Genomic DNA, 19,605 nt, shown 5'->3' on the forward strand with positions numbered 1-19,605 from the left:
TGCACAGCAACAGCCATCATGATCTCATGGGAAGACATATATAGTGTAAATATATATATATGCAGTATATCATGCCACAGTTAAGGACATTTTTGCATGTCATGTAACACATTTTAAGCTTTTCGCACGTCGTTTAACACCCCGTTCTCGTTGTGTTTGAAGCTTTTTGCGTGTCATTTAATGCCATTCTCATTCCCAGCTCGTCACATTGCATTACATTACATTACATTACATTACGGTCATTTAAGCGACTTACAATTCAATATCTATCTACACACCGTAGACGCGAGCAATTTTGGGGTTAAGTGTCTCGCTCAAGGACACATTGACATGAGACTAGTAGAGCAGGAGCCGGGGATCGAACCACCGACCCTCTGATTGAAAGGCGGCCCTGCTCTCCACAGTCACCCGCAAATTCAAACAAAACTACTTGGTTGGGTTTAGGAAAATATCATGGTTTGTGTTAGGATTCATTTCCCATCAAATCCCATTTTTCAACTTGTCTGCGTCAACTTTTGACTACAACTAATACTATCAGTGATGCTAGCTGCTCCTTCAGAGAACAGAGATCAGTTGTATGATTGGATTAATACCATAATCAGAAGGTCTCAGTCACCGCCATGATTATGACACTTGAGCAGTGCATGAATGCTCTTTGTTTTTTTATGCTCGGATCAGTAGATTTTAGATCGATAATGTAGAATATCGGACATTTCTGAGTCGGTTCACTGACTCTATGGTTCTTCTCCACAGGTCTTACTGTGTGTGTGTGTGTGTGTGTGTGTGTGTGTGTGTGTGTGTGTGTGTGTGTGTGTGTGTGTGTGTGTTCGCCACCTTCTTTTCCTGTTCGGGGAGGAAAAGGACTATTCTGTGCATCAGTATCAGAGGATCACGTTCTGTTAATCCTCTTTGTTGCTGAAAACAATTCGATGGAACAACAGTAGAGTCAAGCTGTTTGTAAGATGAAGGGGTGACCGTGGCTAAGTGGAGAGCAGGGGTGCCTTTCAATCAGAGGGTCGGCAGTTTGATTCCCTGCTCCTGCTCTACTAGTCTCATGTCAATGTGTCCTTGAGCGAGACACTTAACCCCAAAATGTCTCCCGTAGCTGCGTCTACGGTGTGTAGATAGATACTGAATTGTAATTCGCTTTGGATAAAAGCGTCTGCTCAAAATGACTGTAATGTAAGATTTCATTAATTGACAACCCGTCATGTGTTAAGTTTCAATGAGCTCATGCGTTATTCATTCATCATTTTCTCAGTCACACTGTCCACTCTTGCAGTTAGCTGGTACATGCATCATAACTCCTTTTAATAACTTCCTTTAATCTTAAACCACATCAATAGCTCTGTGACCTTGAGACGATGTTTGTGTCCCTTGACTGTTCAAGCGCCACACGAATGTTAGCGTCTAAAATCCATTACTGTATTCCATTTCTATAGTTAAAACATAAACAATTTCTATTAAACTTCCACATTCCCTGCACCTGTTGGATTACCTACATCCTGTGTGCCAGCAACGTTACATCATCGACAGTCGGTCGCCTTGACAGCTTCCATTTGTTTGCATAAACCCTCTACAGAACGGTTAGCTGTACGTTAGTATGAGAAAGCCTTTGAACTTGCGCTGATATCCCTGCCAGCTACGCCCCCCCCCCAACCCCCCCCCCCCCCCTCCAGCCTTATTTCCTCGGAGGACTTTGCACTTCACAGCTCAGTGTTCCTGTCAGCAGTGAGGTATGTGTGTTTACTTTGCTGTGATTAGGAATTATTAAGGCAAACTCCCATGTCGTCTCGTGTTTCTGGGCTGGTGGAGAGGCTTTGTTCGTTTACACCACATAGGCTGTGTGGCTTGACCGCATTCGACAAACACACCTGTGCTTTGCTCATTGATACAAATGAGGCCGAGGTTTACGACGTGATTAGATATTGAATTATTTGTCGGAAGCAAACAAACCTGAGAAAGCCACCAAGAGTGTGAATGGAGTAGACGTGTGTGTGTGTGTGTGTGTGTGTGTGTGTGTGTGTGTGTGTGTGTGTGTGTGTGTGTGTGTGTGTGTGTGTGTGTTTTTAATACTGTTCGTGTCTGAAACGTGAATGTGTGTGAGAGTGTGTTTCAGCTCTGCTTGAATCATTGGGTGGTTGTTCCCAACACTCATCGACTCAGTCCCTTGTTGCGCCGCATCACAGAGGTCTTGTCTTACAGGTTTTCCTACATAAACACACACACACACACACACACACACACACACACACACACACACACACACACACACACATGTTTTGACATAACAAATGGGCGTGGAAAGCCTGGCTCCTTTATAATGCTCTAATGCGCTTCCAGTCAGACTGCCGTTCTGTGTGCTTCAGTGACGAGTGTCTATTTTGCGGCAAAGGGTGCTCTCCTGCTCCGTGTTGGTCTAGCCGTACAACCCGATCTCTCTTTTTAAACACGCGTAAAAAAAAAAAACACACACACACACACACACTCAGGATGGCAGAGGAGTGTGATCCTGAGAGCCCAGACCTCGGAGAGATGGGAGAGGAGGAATTGTGGGAAATGATAAACGACAACCGCCACCGGATCTCCTTGGGGGTGAGGCCGGGCATCTTGATCCCGTACCTGAGGCAGGCCAGGGTGCTCACCGAGATGGACCAGGATGAGATCCTCTCCTGCCACAACCTCACCAACCGCAGCATGAGAACCAGTGAGACTTTCTGACTTGACTTGTTGCTTTTTTTGGATTTCCACGGTGTTGTGGAGGATGTAGTTCTGCCTCCTCTTTTACAGCACCGGATTTGTTTACTCTGACTGTTGAGTGTATTGCCAAAAGATCGGAGGAAATTCCAGCCACACTGCAGTCCTAAAAACTAATATTTATTAGTAAAACAAACATGTTATGCTACCTAGAAGAGTTTGAGAGTGTATTTACCTGCTATATAAATGTACATATATACCGTATATTCATTTATTTATAGAATAATTTCTATTAACTACTGTAAATATTGTATTTGCTGTTTTTAACTGCTGCCAGCTTGCTTTCTCTCTGTGGGGAAGTGAAATGCTTCTGGATGATTCAACGGTTAGGGTTGAAGTTTATGACGACGTTACATTATCACCTTCCATTTACAGGCTACATGCTGGATCTGCTGAGGACCCAGGGGAGGAATGGTGCTGTGGCCTTGGTGGAGAGCCTGATGATCCACTACCCCCCCTTGTACACCCTAGTCACAGGCCGCAAGCCCAGCACTGAGCCTTCAAGATTCAGTGGTCAGTGGCTTTTTAATAAGGTGTCTTAAGTGTGTTTGCGTAACTCGCTTCGTGTCTAATTCGCGCTGCTCTCCTCGCAGGCCTGATAAAGTACTCCGAGCTGACGGAGTATCTGGTCAGAGCGGTAACAGGGATGCAGAAAGAGCTCCAGGAGGCGCGTTGCGAAGCCAGCAGAAAGAGCGCGCGCTGTGCCTCGCTGGAGTTGGAGATTAGGCAGATGATGGAGCTGTCGGACAAGTCCAGATGTCTTCAGTCTGAAAACGAACGCATGCGGAGACACTTGTGTTCTCTGCAGCACGACGTCACCAAGCTGAAGGATGAGAAGTGTGACCTGTACGTGCGCTACACGGCAGCCATCGAGGAGAAATCGGCGGTGAACATACGTCTCCATGACCTCAACCTGCAGGTCAGTGATCCTCTGACACTCAAGAGCTCAGAAATACATCAAATGAGCGTCTCCTTCCTGAAACAAAGCTGTGATCTCAAGGCTTAAAGAACTGAAATGTGAACGTCAGAGCTCGATGTCAATTTAGATTAATCAATTTTCTAAATTAAACGTTATTTATCAAGCAGAGATAAGTAAGTTCCAACTTCTCAAATCTGTGCATTTGTTGCTATATGTATATATATATATATATATATATATATATATATATATGCTGTATATATATAATCGTTAGTCTAATACCTTTGGGGATGGTGGGACAATACTCAATATCTTGGGTTTTGGTCACAATTATTTGTACATTTTGATAGACAAAACTGTATTTTTCAACTGATAAATTCAGAAAACAAGGGGATGGTTGGAATAACACTCTTGATTGTTGTGTGGCGGCAGACGTACCAGCTGCAGACTGAGCTGCAGAAGGCACAAATGGAGAACGAGTTCCAGAAGCGACGCTCGATCAGGTGTGCCGCCGCTGAGACTCCTCAGCTGCAAGAAGAAGTCAGGAGTCTGCGCTGTCAGCTGGTGAAGGTGGAAAAACTGGACCCAGTGAGAACATTCCCTCGATAATAGCAGCTTTAACACATAGTCACACGTAGTGAGTGAGAGTCAATAGAACAGTCGTGTCTTCCTGTTTGCATCTAATCTGCTGTCGCTGTTGTCGTGTCTCTGCCAGGCTCATCAGGACATCCTGGCCCAGGACCTGGCCGAGGCCATCGACAGCCAGGTGGAGCTTGCAGAGCAGCTCAGGTGTTACAGAGAGGAGAATGAGCAGCTGCTGAGAGAGAAACAACTGGTGTGTGTGTGTGTGTGTGTGTGTGTGTGTGTGTGTGTGTGTGTGTGTGTGTGTGTGTGTGTGTGTGTGGGAGGGGGGGGGGGGGGTTCCTGTGTCATCATAGATCAGGAAATGTCATGCTCATTCTGGAAACATCTACTGGAATTTGAAAAGTGACATTTTGTTCATCCCGCTGCTACGAATGACGCACAAACGCCTTCAGACGGAGGAGAACCTCATTATCTATTTCAGACATCTATTATAGATCCCTAAAGCATTTGAGGCCACGTCTTGTCTAACGCGTGTGTGTGTGTGTGTGTGTGTGTGTGTGTGTTTTGGGTTCAGCTCTTGGATCAAACCGAGTGCCTGAGCCTCCAGGTGCAGCAGCTGACCCTGGACTGTAACATGCACCAGCAGAAGAGCACCGTGATCCAGAACCAGATGAAGGAGCTGCAGGCAGAGAGAGACCAAGTGAGGAACGAGCTCGCCGCTCAAACTCTCTCTGTGTTCCGTAAAACATTGAATTCACCAAGTTTACCAAGCAGCATTTTCTGTTTTAGATTCTATTGGTTTGGCTTGTTTTGTAGCTGAGCGTCCATTGTTCTGTTGAAACGTCAAGCAGTCAGCGTTGTTGTTGTGGAGAGCGTCGAAATTCGACCTTGGCTCTTATTGTCTGTAACTCCCCGTGTGTAGGCGTGTAGTTATTTACGTCTCTTATGGGACGTCGATTAAGCTCTCCTTTGCTCAAATTAGTATTCCTCCTGTCATCGTTACATCGCTGAAGTAAAAGTGAACCACTTTCACACTGACGTGAACATAGTGGTTTGCTACATTTCACCCGTCGATGACACCGTGAAGCGATGGCTCCTCTTGAAGCAGCTTTTCGTGCTTGTCTCTGGTAAACAATGTTGAGGCTTTTCCTCTGAGAGGAATGAAATAACAAGCCACACCCTGACAACGAGCAGCAACAACATGTGTCTCCACCTCGACCAGACGGTGTGAGAGAAAGTATTCTTTTTACATTCATGCGCTTGACGTTTGATTTGCAACCTTTCTTCCGATTGTTTGAGTTTATTAAACTATAAACGACAAATCAGATTTTTTGCCAATAGGTTTTACGCATGTTTGCAATGACTGTAGATAAATCCGTCTGTAAACTTATTGAGACACATTTGTTTTAGCAAATGATCACCTTGTGGTTTCAGGTTCTGTCACATTATTAAAGCGCCGGTTTGTAGGAATTAGGAGGCTCCATTAGCAGAAATGGAATATTTTCATTAGTGTATAATCACCTTGAGTCTTTGTGTTCTCCTTACCTTAGAATGAGCGTGTCCTCTTCACAGTGTGTGCCATATGTTGCACCACCGTGTTTCTACGTCAGCCCAGAACAGACTCAAACAACACTGGCTCTAGTGATGGCATTTCACGTTGTTTTAACATCACCTCAAGGGCCACCGTAGTTCTTTGATACGCTTGGGGAGAGAGGGTTGAGCGGACCTTTACCTCTAGATATACACTGCTCCTTTAACGTTGTAGTTTAGATATTGTTGTCTGGATTGCTGTGATTGCCATCTGATGTGGTTTTGTTTTTCCCAGCTGTTTGCTGGCCAGCAGGTGATCCGAGCGGATTACTGCCTCTGAGGCCTGTTTTTCCTTCTTACACGCAAACTTTTTATTATCAGCATACCAGTGTGCAGACCTCCTTTGTGCCCTGCAGTCAGGTACTTTTTTGTCTTGCACCTGAGTATCTTAGCTCACACTTTAACTCCTTGTCAGTAACCAACGACACAAGACAGCGAGACGTGGTTGCTGCTTCATGGTTTCTGTCATTCCTGAGTTTTTGTCGAAACAAGAATGCATGAAATGATGGAAACGGAGCAGCCACAGACGCCACGTCGACGACATCCTGCATACCACACGCCTTTGTGGCGGCGGCGCACACATTAATTATTCTCCATGAGACAGCATATCCACGTTTTGAGTTCCAGGCGGCGCGTGAGGCTTAAACTCGGCTCGGTTGTGTTTATCTGCATGAATGAGAAACAAAGCGTGTGCCTGTGCACAGTTCTTTTTGTGTAAATATTATGTAAAAGGTATGTAAAGTAGTGAACGATTCCCGCGCTTCTAGGCGTACCTGTCCAGAGACGAGGCCCAGACCATGATCGCCCGCATCTTGGCTGAGAAGGACGCCCTGAGGTGTCAGCTGGTTGAGCTCCAAGAGCAGGTCTTCAGCTTGCAGGCCCAACGCGGCCCCAGAGGGCAACAGCGGCGCAGTTGTGATGCGGTGAGTCAGACAAGACACGTCCGCAATACACACGAACGCAACGCGTGCAGGAATAATAATAGTTATGGTTGTTGTTTTTGCCGAAGGAGACGGAGATGGACTGGGAGAGCCCGAGATCCAGCTTTGAAGAATCCCCAATATCCCCACCCAGAATCCCCAATAGACGAAGACTTTGCCGCATGGATGCAGTCAATCCCATGTCATCTCCCTTCAACTCAGAGGTGTGTGTGTGTGTGTGTGTGTGTGTGTGTGTGTGTGTGTGTGTGTAATTGAGATCAGTGTCAAGTATTTGTTTAATTTACTATTTAGTTAAACTTGTACAGGTGCTTTTGTTAAAGAATAGGGTGTCAATAGTGTCTAAGTCTGATGCATCTTAGTCCTCTGTGCCATAGAGCTCCACTGTTTCCACACTGTTGCACTGTGGGACATGTTCCTCCATTATGATGATCATGTGAACTGTAATTTATGACATTTTACGATGAATAACAAGTTTGATTAACAGTTGCTATAACGCCCGGATGTTTTAGATTTGTTGAGAATAAGGATACATATGGAATAAAGTCTGCCTAATCCTTTAAAGCAATATTAATTGGTAATATATTAACAATTTGGACATATTTTGCAAAATGGAAAAAAAAGAGTTTCTCAAAGTAAGGCATTGAAAAAATATGTTGGTTTATATATTGTTGCCGCCTGTATTGACATTTTTGCCTCATTTTAAGTGATTTAAAAAGAAACTTGATTATTACACATTTTTATACATTTAAGAATTCACATTTGTGTGCATGTGTGCAGTGTGAAGACGCAAGTAGTGTCCGCTCCCGAAACGCGGAGCCCCCCAGTCCAGAGTCTCTCCGCCGAAGGCAGGAAGCTCTGTATGCAGACAGCAGGTGTGTGTTTCCCGGTTCATCCGCAGCGTATGTCACCGTGAGTGTTGTGTTCGTGCTTTTTTTACGTCGTTAGTTCCAGCTGGGAGGAGAACTTTCAGGCGGTATCGAGCGCCGCATTCCTTTCCGTTAACGTCAAGGCGTCCAGCTTCGGATGGATGATCAATTAACAGGAACATGAGGGGCTTAACTAGGATCTGATGATACCGAGAAAGAAACAACAACAAAAGCTGCAGGCAGAGGGTGTTGGGAGCACAGAAACAGCACACTGTGACTAGACTCCATCGGTTTTAGTCCAGACTCACATTCCTCAAGTGTTGTATTTCTGATCAAGAACTTTATTATTTCTGTGTTCAAAGTGTTGCCTGAAAATGTACATATTTGTTTGTGAAAGACAGTGCCAGACAGAAAGAAATCTGATCGTGGTGTTCATGTATCTTTTTGTCTTTTTTTTTCTTTCTCTTGCAGCTTGGAAGCAGTGGAGACTGAATCTCTATTGGACGACTTTGTGTTTATCCCCAGTGGTGTGTATAGAAAAGATACAAAGTCTTTTTTTTGGGTGGACGGGTTGGTGGTTTGTCTGTAGTTTGGCTGGACTTATCACTTGCTATTGTTCAATGTTGAACCTTTGCCAGGGCTGTAAGGTGACACATTAACACTCTCACACTCTCACACACACACACACACACACACACACACACACACACACACACACACACACACACAACCCTGATGCCAAATCATTAATCTGCCTCTCTTTTGTTCAGTGGAGAGTGAAGACAAGCACAAGGCCGGGCTTTCCCCTTCTAGTGACTCCAGCATTGATGGGTGAGACAATCCACAACACGGCTATAAATATGACTTATGACATATGACACTGTTGTGTAGAACGGACAACAGTCTGCCTGAATATAATTCATATTCTGTAAATTGAAGCCCTTGCATACCGGTAGTAGAAGATTTAACAGAGGGTAATAAAGATAGTGGAGATAAAGAAATCAAATATCAGCACTGGTTTATTAAACACAACCTCCCCGTTTACAAACTTAGATTTAATAGTCAATTATGATCTGAGATATGCTGTTACAGCTAATCTAGTGCATATATATATATATATATATATATATATATATATATATATATATATATATACGTATATATATATATATATATATATATATATATATATATATATATATATATATATATATATACACGTATATATATATATATACATATATATATGTATAATCATGTTGCATGTTTGGGATCTCAAAATATACTCTAATAATGTTTCAATCAAATAATGTATGAAAAGAGAGAAGTTAGGTGACTCTCACAGCCATTGTCAGTGTACATTGCCACATGGATCATTGCAAACAGATGCAGATAAAAATGGCAATTTGCAGAACATTGTTTTCATTGTAATATCATGAGGGGAATAACTTCTGTGAACCAGACCATTAGAAAGAATGCAGGTTTAAGGCACCTCCGGCTATGTCCACTAGTTTATACAGTCTATGATTTGAAGTTGAATGATTGATTCAATGACTGTTAAAGTGCTGAGTCACGAAGCCATACAAATGTTTTATTGTCCTAAAACTTACAGACCACACTGAGTAAGCTGTATCCACAGCATAGTGTGAAAGAAGCAACATTTTTCCGCTCCACTAAAGGAAACTTTGATCCTTTTCTCATCTCTTCTTTCCTCTCTCACCAGCCTGTCAAGAACCTCAGTCCCTCCGTTCCTGATGCGTTCTCGGCAGAAAGCGATTCGCGTCAACGGCCGCGTCCTCAGCATCTCCCTGCAGGGGGAGGCGCTGCTCGGACAGCTGGCGGTGGTGGGAGGCAACAAGACCGGAGTGTTTGTGCACCGGGTGACAGAAGGCACGGCTGCCCACACTGTCGGCATCAGCCCCGGGGCGCAGATAGTGGAGGTGGGTCGAAACACCGATTCTAATCGTTCTGCTTACCGCGAAGGCGTTTCTCATAATGTCGTTGGTCTGCAGGTGAAGTACGAGCAGAACCAGAAGGCTCTGAGGATGGTGCTGGAAGATTCCACTTTAGAGGAAGCTATGTGGGCTCTTGGTCAGGTCACAGGCCTCTGTCACCTCTCCCTGCGGCCTAGGCAAGATGGTATGTCCCACAGCATGTACATAAAACCCTTTTAACCCCTTCATCATCATTGATGATTTCTAGACATTTTACTGAAGATGTTGCATCCGACTCCGACATAAATAGGGGCGACCGTGGCACACTGGGTTAAGAGGTCGACGGTTCGATCCTTGCCCGGGACGTGTCCCTGTGTCCAAGTGTCCCTGAGCGAGACACTGAACCCCTAATTGCTCCCCGGGCGCGTCTCAGCAGCCCACTGCTCCCAATAAGTCGGCGATGGATTAAAAGCAGCGGCTAAATTTTGTAAAAAAAAAAGTATATGACAATAAAAGAAATTTCATTTTTAATTTTTCAATTTCATTTTAATTTCAAATATACTTTCTTGAAGCCAAAATAGATCCTTTTTATCATAACATAATTCATATCAGACTATGACTTCACATGACCCAAGACTCTCTTCAGATAAATTCATGTTATCCTCAATGAGCTAAATTGGCATTTTGCATCGCGACGATTAGTGTTCATGCTGTGATTCCAGGATCATGAAATCACATAATAATGGAAAAGAAAAACAGCAACAAAAGAATGCATTTCTTTTTCATTTTCAATAAAAAAAAAAGTGAGCTTTTGCACACACACACACACACGTATGTAAACACATAGACACATGCGAGAGCATAAGGCCGGACTGTTTTATAACAAAATCACAGGGACTGTATCTTGGGATCAGCTGGAAATAAAGGTTTATGGTTTCAGCTGTTATGAGGCCTTCAGGAAGCAGATTGTTTCCCTTGAGGAAATTAAAGGGATTAGTGGCCTCACGAGGACACTAATACATGAACACAAGACGGACAAATCTTCCTTTAACTCTTCGGCTGGTAGTTACAGCCTGTTAAATTATTAAACCTGAATTGGACAGTGGAGCTAACATCGCTACACGCAAAGTCACGGTGTGCATCAATTGAAGACTTTATAGATTACATAAGAAGTAAATAATGTATACAACGTATACGGTGGCTTTAAAGCGCCTCCCTCTTCCTGTTTAGACTATGAGGCGCTGCTGCAGCAGCTGCAGAGCAGCGACACATCATCCGGAGACTCCTTCTACGTACGCGTCAACTTGTCTCTCCCTGCCGGTCCTAACTGGACCCTGGCTGTGTCCTGCAACGACATCCTTCACGTAACCAACACGCGCCCTGCTGGCACTGAGGACTCATGGCACGCCAGCCAGGTTCACCCCTGCCAGCTACTGGACCTCCAGAGTGGAGGCGTGCCCAACTATTACAGGTTGGCACGCTGATGTGGAATATAAGATATACTTACTTTGAATATGAAACGTTAATGATTTTTTTTCCCCTGGTGGCACAGGGCACAGCGACTTCTGATTAGAGCCATTGAAGACATGAGCTTTCAAACAAAGAAGTCTCAAAAGGTAAGAACGATCGAAAATACTGCCACCTAGCATTCCTATCCAACATTTCACAGTTGTGCTTACTTTTTTGGGAATGTTCCTGTCACTCACCAGGCGGGGCGTTTGGTGACCCGGGATAAGCAGAAGGCAGTGAGGATTGTCGGCTCAGGGCGCCAGAGCAGGAACCCGCTGTGGGTCAGCGTGGAGGATGAAAATAACAAGAGCGCAGAATCAGGTACAATAGCCTTCAGCAGCAGCAAAGACACAAAAGTGTCAAATCTTGCTTTATTGCTTCTTGGAATCTGCGGTTTGCTGAACATTTTCTGGATGTTTTTTTTAACATTTAACCTTTTTCTCTATCTTCTTTCGTTTATAGGTGATTCATCTGCACCCAGGAGTTGCCTAACCCTGATGCCCTACAGCCTGGTCACGCCACACTTCCCACCCGTCTGCAGGCCAGTCCTGCTGCTGCCCACCATCCTGGGACACATCCTGAGCAAGAAGATGGCAGACTGGCAGGGCTTCCAGCTCTGTGAGCCCGGTGAGAAAATACGGCGCCGTCGTATGCCGAGACGTGCGTTTCTATTTCATGATCTGTTTCCGCTGGAGCATTTCGTCACCGAAGATTTTTCGATACAGAGGAGGGAAGCTGACAGATAGGTCTGTTTGACTTGACAGATCACATGTTTGTGTGTTACTGCAAAACCAGGAAGGAAATAAACTTTGTGAATCAACAGTGATAAGAATGACAGAGGCTATAAAGACAGTAAATGTTTGCCAGGAATCCCTGCAATGATAAGGTGAAATGAAAATGTAATGATCTTTGTGGGAAGTTTTTAATCATTGCGAGGACGAGCGTGTTTAAAGAGCGAAAAGACATGACATGCTGCGGTGTCAGATAATGTGAATCAAAGATAATGTTGCTACTAAAGGTAAAGACGCCATGTCCTCATGTAAAGATTGAAATATGAATATTTTTCTTTCATGATCTTATCACGTGACACGTAGCATCACTTCATGCCTTACTTTTTTGGTTCCCCGCTCTCCCTCCCTCCCCACATATGTGCTTTGCAGAGGTGCTGAGCTCCAGCGAGCATGCGGCCCAGCTGCAGAGGTCCGAGATCCTGGAGGAGTGCGAGCAGAGAAGAAACTGCTGCTACACCCTGCAGAGTGTCGAGAAAGTCATGAAGAAGGTGGGGACACTCAAGACACAGAAGTGATCTTATATTTATCTTGTATATTTAGTTTCATTAGAGGTCGGTACCTCAAAAAGTGAAGAGACTGGGAGTTTACTTTCAACTCATTTTAAGCTAAAATAAATGTGTTTGGGGCTCGAGGGATGACAGAGTTGGATGGTTGTTTGTTTCACCAATTTAGTCCAGACTGTAATCCGTGACTTTCATAAATCTGCAGCAACAAGCTCACGAGGCACGACCCTCTTCTGCAATACACAGCATGTTGTTCATTTAGTAAATTCATATTGCGAGTATTCGCCTCCTCACCCTACAGGGGATTCACTGTGTGCTGCCGCTGGGGCTGGACTGTGTGCGTCGGCTGCACCGGGCCAAGATCTTCCCTATCATCGTCTTCATCGGCCAGTCTGCACGTAGTGCACGGAAACTGAGGTAATCCATCCTTCTTCTTCTTCTCCTCCTTCTTCTTCTTCTTCTTCTCCTCCTTCTTCTTCTTCTTCTTCTTCTTCTCCTCCTTCTTCTTCTTCTTCTTCTTCTTCTTCTCCTCCTTCTTCTTCTTCTTCTTCTTCTCCTCCTTCTCCTTCTTCTTCTTCTCCTTCTTCTTCTTCTCCTTCTTCTTCTTCTCCTCCTTCTCCTTCTTCTTCTTCTCCTCCTTCTCCTTCTTCTTCTTCTCCTCCTTCTCCTTCTTCTTCTTCTCCTTCTTTTTCTTCTTCTTCTTCTTCTTCTTCTCCTCCTTCTCCTTCTTCTTCTTCTCCTTCTTCTTCTTCTTCTTCTTCTTCTTCTTCTTCTTCTTCTTCTCCTTCTTCTCCTCCTTCATACAAATGCTGACAGGGCTCACCTCGTTGCTCATGACTCTTGCATCACGTTCAGATGATCACTGTAAGCACTAAAATGTTGACTTGGGTGAAACTTGACGACCTCACTTCCATCTGTTGGATATCATCAGGGTCTTCCAGTTACATTATCATTTACTTCCATCCTACGTTTCCTGGATGATATTTAACTTCCTGAACTGAAGCAAAAAATAAAATAAAAATAGTTCTGTGTCCTCCTGTGGCTGCAATGTGTTCTGTCTCTGGAATAACTGGTACGACTACCTCTTCAATTGGGAAATCCCCATAGTTGACAACTCAAACTATGTGCACAGCGAAACCTGTTCCCTCTGACTCTCAGGGACTGATGTTCAACGTTGATGTTTTAGAGAACGGAAGAACTCAATTGTAGCTTGAAAGAAATAATGTAAAAAATAGATAAGAAATGACCTTTATCGAAATCTTTATGTATTCCGTTCGTTCCTCCTGCGTTCCCAGGTCAAAGCTGCAGCGCCACAGCCAGTCGGAGGAGCAGCTGTTGGCGTGCTCCAGGAACGAGGAGCCGCTGCTGGACAAGCTGCCCTGTCTGTATCATAGCGTGGCTCCGGACTCCTGGTGTGACCAGACCTCCCTGCTGACCAACCTGCGCACCGTCATCTGGGAGGAGCAGAAGAAGATCGTCTGGGTGGAGCCGGACCAGTGGTAGAAGGACAGAGCGGGAAGGAAACGCATCAAATATTCAAATAATAGGAATTGCTAAAAGGGCTTTTTTTTTTTTACAACATGATCTTTACAATTCATAGTTTTGTAAACATGAGTATGTATCTATGATACTTATAAGTAACTGGGTGATAGGACTCTTAGAAAGTGCTATACATATGTTGTGCTTTTAAAGTGCATGAAGCTGTACCATTATTGACATGAAAACATGTCTTTTCTGTGTTGCCTCCCTTTTTGAGGCATTTGTTTAAAGCAAACACTGGTGTGGGGCGTCCCCTGAAAACACAAGCATGTATACCGTAATGACTTAATGTCTGTATGTCTACAAGTTGTTGTAGATCGTTTCCCACTATGAGGGATTTTCTTTTAAAGCTCTGGATCTGTCATCTCTTGTGCTTGATCAGAACGCGTTTGTTTTATTTCAGTTAGTGTGAGACAGGATTCGTCGAATCAGTCGCCATATCTGTTCCTGCACAATAGTTCGCACCATCACAGAGTTTAACTCAACTGCAGGGCTTTTGATTGTCTTCAGTTGAGAGCCTAGAGGTCGTGTGTCGGGTTCATGACGGAGATGTTACTGCAGTTGTTCTTCTTCCTCGTCTTCTTCTTCATGGTGCTGCCAGTGAAAACTGTTAGCGACGTCCCTCTGAGTTTCTGCGGGCGTTTTGTTGGCAGATTATGTAACGGTTTGTTTTGTTTATTTTTTGTTTTTTTTTGTTTTTAATATGTCTCATTGTGTACAATAAAGATTTTTTTAGGAATTTATTTTGGTAGTTTTTATTTTAAGACAGTTTAAGAACTTAAAAACATGACTTTGTCTGGCTTAAAGTATTTTCAGTTAATCATGAAAACAATTCTATCTACAATGAGTTTAGTTTAGTCACTCGCCCCATATATACATCGAAAACGTACGTTCTCTTAAACCAGATGAAGATGTTTTACAATGTGTGCGTTCACAAACTAGAGCATGAAGTTGAAAGCAGTGGGAGATGGAAAGGTTCGGTTTGACAAATCCAAAAGTATAAAGCTTTCAGGACCCTCCGTGTACAAAGTGAGAGTTTCTGTAATGCCAGCTGCATCACCAGAAGAGTTGATTGACTCATTATCAATATTAGTACAGGGGAGAATAAGGAAAATACACACAAATGCATATATGTAAACCTGAAAAACAACGTACCTAACCCTGATACTCAGAACCTAACCCTGATACTCTGAACCTAACCCTGAACCTAACCCTGATACTCTGAACCTAACCCTGAACCTAACCCTGATACTCTGAACCTAACCCTGACCAATCTCACTCATTGTGCCTAAACCTAGTAAACCCAAATAACGAAGGTAACGAGTACTAGTCAGAGGCAGTGTAAGAGGGTTATGACTTTGCCATCTTAGGGGAAAAATGCTTCCAGAACACAGGCCTACAATAATATTAATTAATAATCAATACTCTTATTTATTGATGAAAAACACAGAGTGATAATTATAAATTCCAGTTATTTAAAAGGCTGAAAAAGATCCAATGTTCTAATATTTTACACTGACAATCTCAGTTTCAGGTGGAATCATCAGAATCATCATAAAGTTTTTTTGGGGTTTTTTTATGATTAGAATCTGCGTCTGCACGTCGGCGCGTGCTCGAAACTCGCGCGACACCTGTGTGGGCGCCGCCGCTCCCGTCTCGCGAGAGCTTAAGGTGACAGGGTCCCATTACTGGGGACAACTCCATCTCCAATAGGTCTGAACCGGTTCATACAAACACTCACTGTGACACTTTGACCGGAGCTGCGGCTGGAGCTTCGTGACCCAAGAGAGAGCGGCAGAGCAAAGGTACGTTAGCTGCTGCTAACTTACCTGGTGGGTTTGTTCTGTAAAGTTTGCGCGCGTGCGCGTTTCCACTCTTTAGTTTAGCCTCCAGCTCTGCGGGTGATTGACATTATATCCTCAGGCCTAGTCTGCATACAACAGGAGGAATGTAATCCCATGTATGCAGTTGAACTTGAGTAATTACAGACACAGTAAGCTTATAATAGCAATGTCACTGAAGCATCATCTGAATTATAGCTACTGTATTTACACATAGTTTAGTATCAGGGCGGTTTGAATGTAGGCTCCTAACAGTACTGTTTGATATGAAACCCTGTTCATATTTGTTGAATAGCTTTATATACAAAACACTATTTTTACACGATGTAAGACCAGGTTATGTTTACATTTGGTAGCTACCAGTTGACAGTTAGGCATAGTTAAGAGTGAATGAACTAAAAGGTTCGGGTTAGGGTTCATGAGGCACATCACTGTTATGATCCTTTATTAACCATTGTGTTCACGATGTGCCAACACCATATTTTACACCATAAAAGTATTAATACAAGTGTGCACATGATGAATATTCATCATGTGCACACAGCAAGTCATTACTTCAATCAATAAACCCTGTAAACATGCCTTGTTGTAAAGCCGTACCTCATGGAGAACACAGTTAGTCCTTCTAATCTGTTATGGTTAGTCCTTGTAGTCTGTTGTGGTTCACAGTTAGTCCTTGTAGTCTGTTGTGGTTCACAGTTAGTCCTTGTAGTCTGTTGTGGTTCACAGTTAGTCCTTGTAGTCTGTTGTGGTTCACAGTTAGTCCTTGTAGTCTGTTGTGGTTCACAGTTAGTCCTTGTAGTCTGTTGTGGTTCACAGTTAGTCCTTGTAGTCTGTTATGGTTCACAGTTAGTCCTTGTAGTCTGTTATGGTTCACAGTTAGTCCTTGTAGTCTGTTGTGGTTCACAGTTAGTCCTTGTAGTCTGTTGTGGTTCACAGTTAGTCCTTGTAGTCTGTTGTGGTTCACAGTTAGTCCTTGTAGTCTGTTATGGTTCACAGTTAGTCCTTGTAGTCTGTTGTGGTTCACAGTTAGTCCTTGTAGTCTGTTGTGGTTCACAGTTAGTCCTTGTAGTCTGTTGTGGTTCACAGTTAGTCCTTGTAGTCTGTTATGGTTCACAGTTAGTCCTTGTAGTCTGTTATGGTTCACAGTTAGTCCTTGTAGTCTGTTGTGGTTCACATTCACCGATTGAGAATTCTTTTACAGCTATAAGAGCTGCCATGGCCATTAGCGGCCACAGGGGGGAGGTAGAGAGAAATGAATGAGTGGTTGGGGGAGGAAAACATGGTTCCTACTGGGGGAGGAAAGAGCAGGGGGGGAGATGAGAGGGCGCACTTTGATTTCTGACCACAAGCCTAAAGCACCACTGTCTTTAATCAGACCGTCGTGCTGTTTTGTTGGCTGTTTACCAGCTCTTGATTTTACTGCCTGTGTGTACTGGCCAGCAGAAAACAAGGATAATCAATGCCCCCCCACCCCCACACCCTGTCTTCCCCTTTTTATCTGGTGGTGATTATTGACTGGATCTGAAGGATTTTTTTTTTTTTTTAAGACTTCCACTGAATCAATTTCCTCTCCTGGAAGACGTTTTTGGCTCCATCAGGGTCCAAAACCCTAAACCCTCCCTCCTGTTGCTGGGAAACCTCTCCAGTGATTCGTGTGTTGTCAGAGTGCATTACAGACACTGACATGGAGAGGGAGAAACCTTGGCTGGAGAAAAGGGGGGGAAAACGAAGAGGTGGGGTGGGGGGGTTCAAGAATACAAAATGATTACATGCACATCTAGCTCTCTTTTGCTTCCTTGTATACTGTCTCTCTCTCTCTCTCTCTCTCTCTCACACACACACACACACACACACACACACACACACACACACAAACAGACACTGCACTCTGGGGCTTGATTAACATGCTTTGATTCCCCTGTCTCGCTCGCTCGCTCGCTCTCTCTCTCTCTCTCTCTCTCTCTCTCTCTCTCTCTCTCTCGCTCGCTCGCTCTCCACTGGCATTTTAACTGGGTTGAGTTTCAGCTTTTGGGATGAAAGGAATGAAGAATGTGTTTGGCAGCAAAACTGTTCTGTGGAATATTTGATGTTTAATTGATAGAGGTTGGATGTCAGAGCAGAAGGCTTGTTATTTGCAATTACCCTAAATCACTGTGTCGGCGTGTGTGCATATCTGTCTACGTCCGTGTGTGTGTGTGTGTGTGTGTGTGTGTGTGTGTGTGTCTTTGTGTACTGTAAGTGTGGACGATGTCATACTACGGTCAGAAACGCCTTTCGCTGCCAAATTCCTCCCTCCTCGATGTGAGAGTAACACTGTGACATTGATTAAGAACAATAGGGCTCTGCTCTATAGTACTATAGTACAGTGCCTTAATTGGTGGGGGGGGTTAAATCTACCCAAAAAATGGATTTAATAATGTGACACCTCCCTAAAACCTTTTCATCGAAAGCAGAACATTGTATCCTTAATGAACCTGCAAGTGAATGAATGTGCTTCAATTATAGGGACAAAGTGCATGCTAATTGAGCACACGCCCACAAAGTCAACCTACGCAGGTGTGTTCACTCATTAAGCCTAATTATGTGCAGACTGAGCTTGAGAGACATGCCCCTGGCTTTGTTCCTGTCACTCAATGTCTTTCTTCCAACAATCTTAACCATGCAGTGCAATTCAGAAATGCAAAAAAAATGACAGTTGTGCAATGAGGACATGAAATTATGGTTTATAAGTGTCTGAAATCTCCATTTACTGCTCAATATAGAGCAGAATACTGGGTGACTGTTCTACACGGAGTGGTGGATTAGTCATTCTTATTGGTACAATGAGGTGATATAATTCCCAGTATAATCACATCAACCTGAGCAGAGGTCTAATCCGCCACAATGAAACTCATCGATGCCAGCGTCGTAGAAGTCCACATTTCATAACCAAATTTATAGAAATTGACATTTTATGGTTGAAAAAAATGACAACGTGTTTGTCGGCGCTGCATGCAGGCTTTGGTCGTAGTCGCAGTGGGCGTGGTTTCATCTCATAGCCCCATGACCAGTTTTTCTTTTTAGCATTTCTCAAAATGATGCGGTGGATGGACTTAAGCTCAGACCTGGGGGTGGAGCTACACTTTGATCCAGGCTCTTTTTTTTTTTTAAAGCTTTATGAATACCTGTTATCAGGTTTTTTACGGGGGCCTGTTTGCAATTTTGTGGTTGATGTTGTTACTATTTATAATTGTAACACAAATGTATTTCTCTGTCTCCTCTTGCAGGGCGCTGACCCTCTGATTGCCCAGCATGCCGTGAACAACAACAACACCACATAGGAGAAGCTGTGAAGCCGAGTGTGAGTCTGTCAGTCACACACACACACACACACACACACACACTGCCCTGCCTCTCTGTGCACCAGCGTGGATTAAAGTTGTCATGGGAACTCTGCTGTGTCAGCACTTTAACCGTTCTTACGGCACGACTGCAGAATCAACCGCTATCAACCCCCGACGACACGCAGCCTATCGCACGTGCTGCGAATGAGATAAATAGCATCTCATTTTGTAGCATGTGATACAATATGATCAGAAAGTCAAATGTCATATTACAGTGACCAATAACTGACTCGATCCGGTGTAAATCATCCACCGGCATCACGATTCAATTCGAATTTTTCAGCTTGGATTGCACAAATCCTCAACTAGAAATATGCAGAACAGGTTTTATAAACTTCAGCTGAAACACAGAGCCAAGACAGAAGTTTCAGCTTACTGGTATAACAAAGACGAAGCTGGTAAAGCGCCTAATATATAAACGATGCACCATTAAACAAGCGGGCA

At 43.8% G+C, this 19,605-nt stretch overlaps 1 protein-coding gene across 1 annotated transcript; it reads left to right on the top strand.

Moving 5' to 3' along the window:
* The first annotated feature begins 1,744 nt into the window (after positions 1-1,744).
* Positions 1,745-14,733, top strand: card14 (caspase recruitment domain family, member 14). The gene is made up of 20 exons (XM_068734715.1): positions 1,745-2,707; positions 3,133-3,270; positions 3,351-3,676; positions 4,109-4,264; positions 4,392-4,511; positions 4,836-4,961; positions 6,619-6,774; positions 6,861-6,995; positions 7,570-7,664; positions 8,130-8,185; positions 8,429-8,489; positions 9,382-9,598; positions 9,671-9,797; positions 10,823-11,063; positions 11,145-11,208; positions 11,302-11,422; positions 11,564-11,728; positions 12,262-12,380; positions 12,697-12,812; positions 13,691-14,733. Exons 1-20 carry the CDS (start codon positions 2,332-2,334, stop codon positions 13,896-13,898), a joined length of 3,123 nt encoding a protein of 1,040 aa, XP_068590816.1. The 5' UTR covers positions 1,745-2,331; the 3' UTR covers positions 13,899-14,733.
* The last annotated feature ends 4,872 nt before the right edge of the window (positions 14,734-19,605 follow it).

This window comes from Cebidichthys violaceus, unplaced genomic scaffold (genome assembly GCF_023349555.1).
Source record: "Cebidichthys violaceus isolate CVI_PGR_0920_01 unplaced genomic scaffold, fCebVio1.0.p SCAF_66, whole genome shotgun sequence".
NCBI classification, from domain to species: Eukaryota; Metazoa; Chordata; class Actinopteri; order Perciformes; family Stichaeidae; genus Cebidichthys; species Cebidichthys violaceus.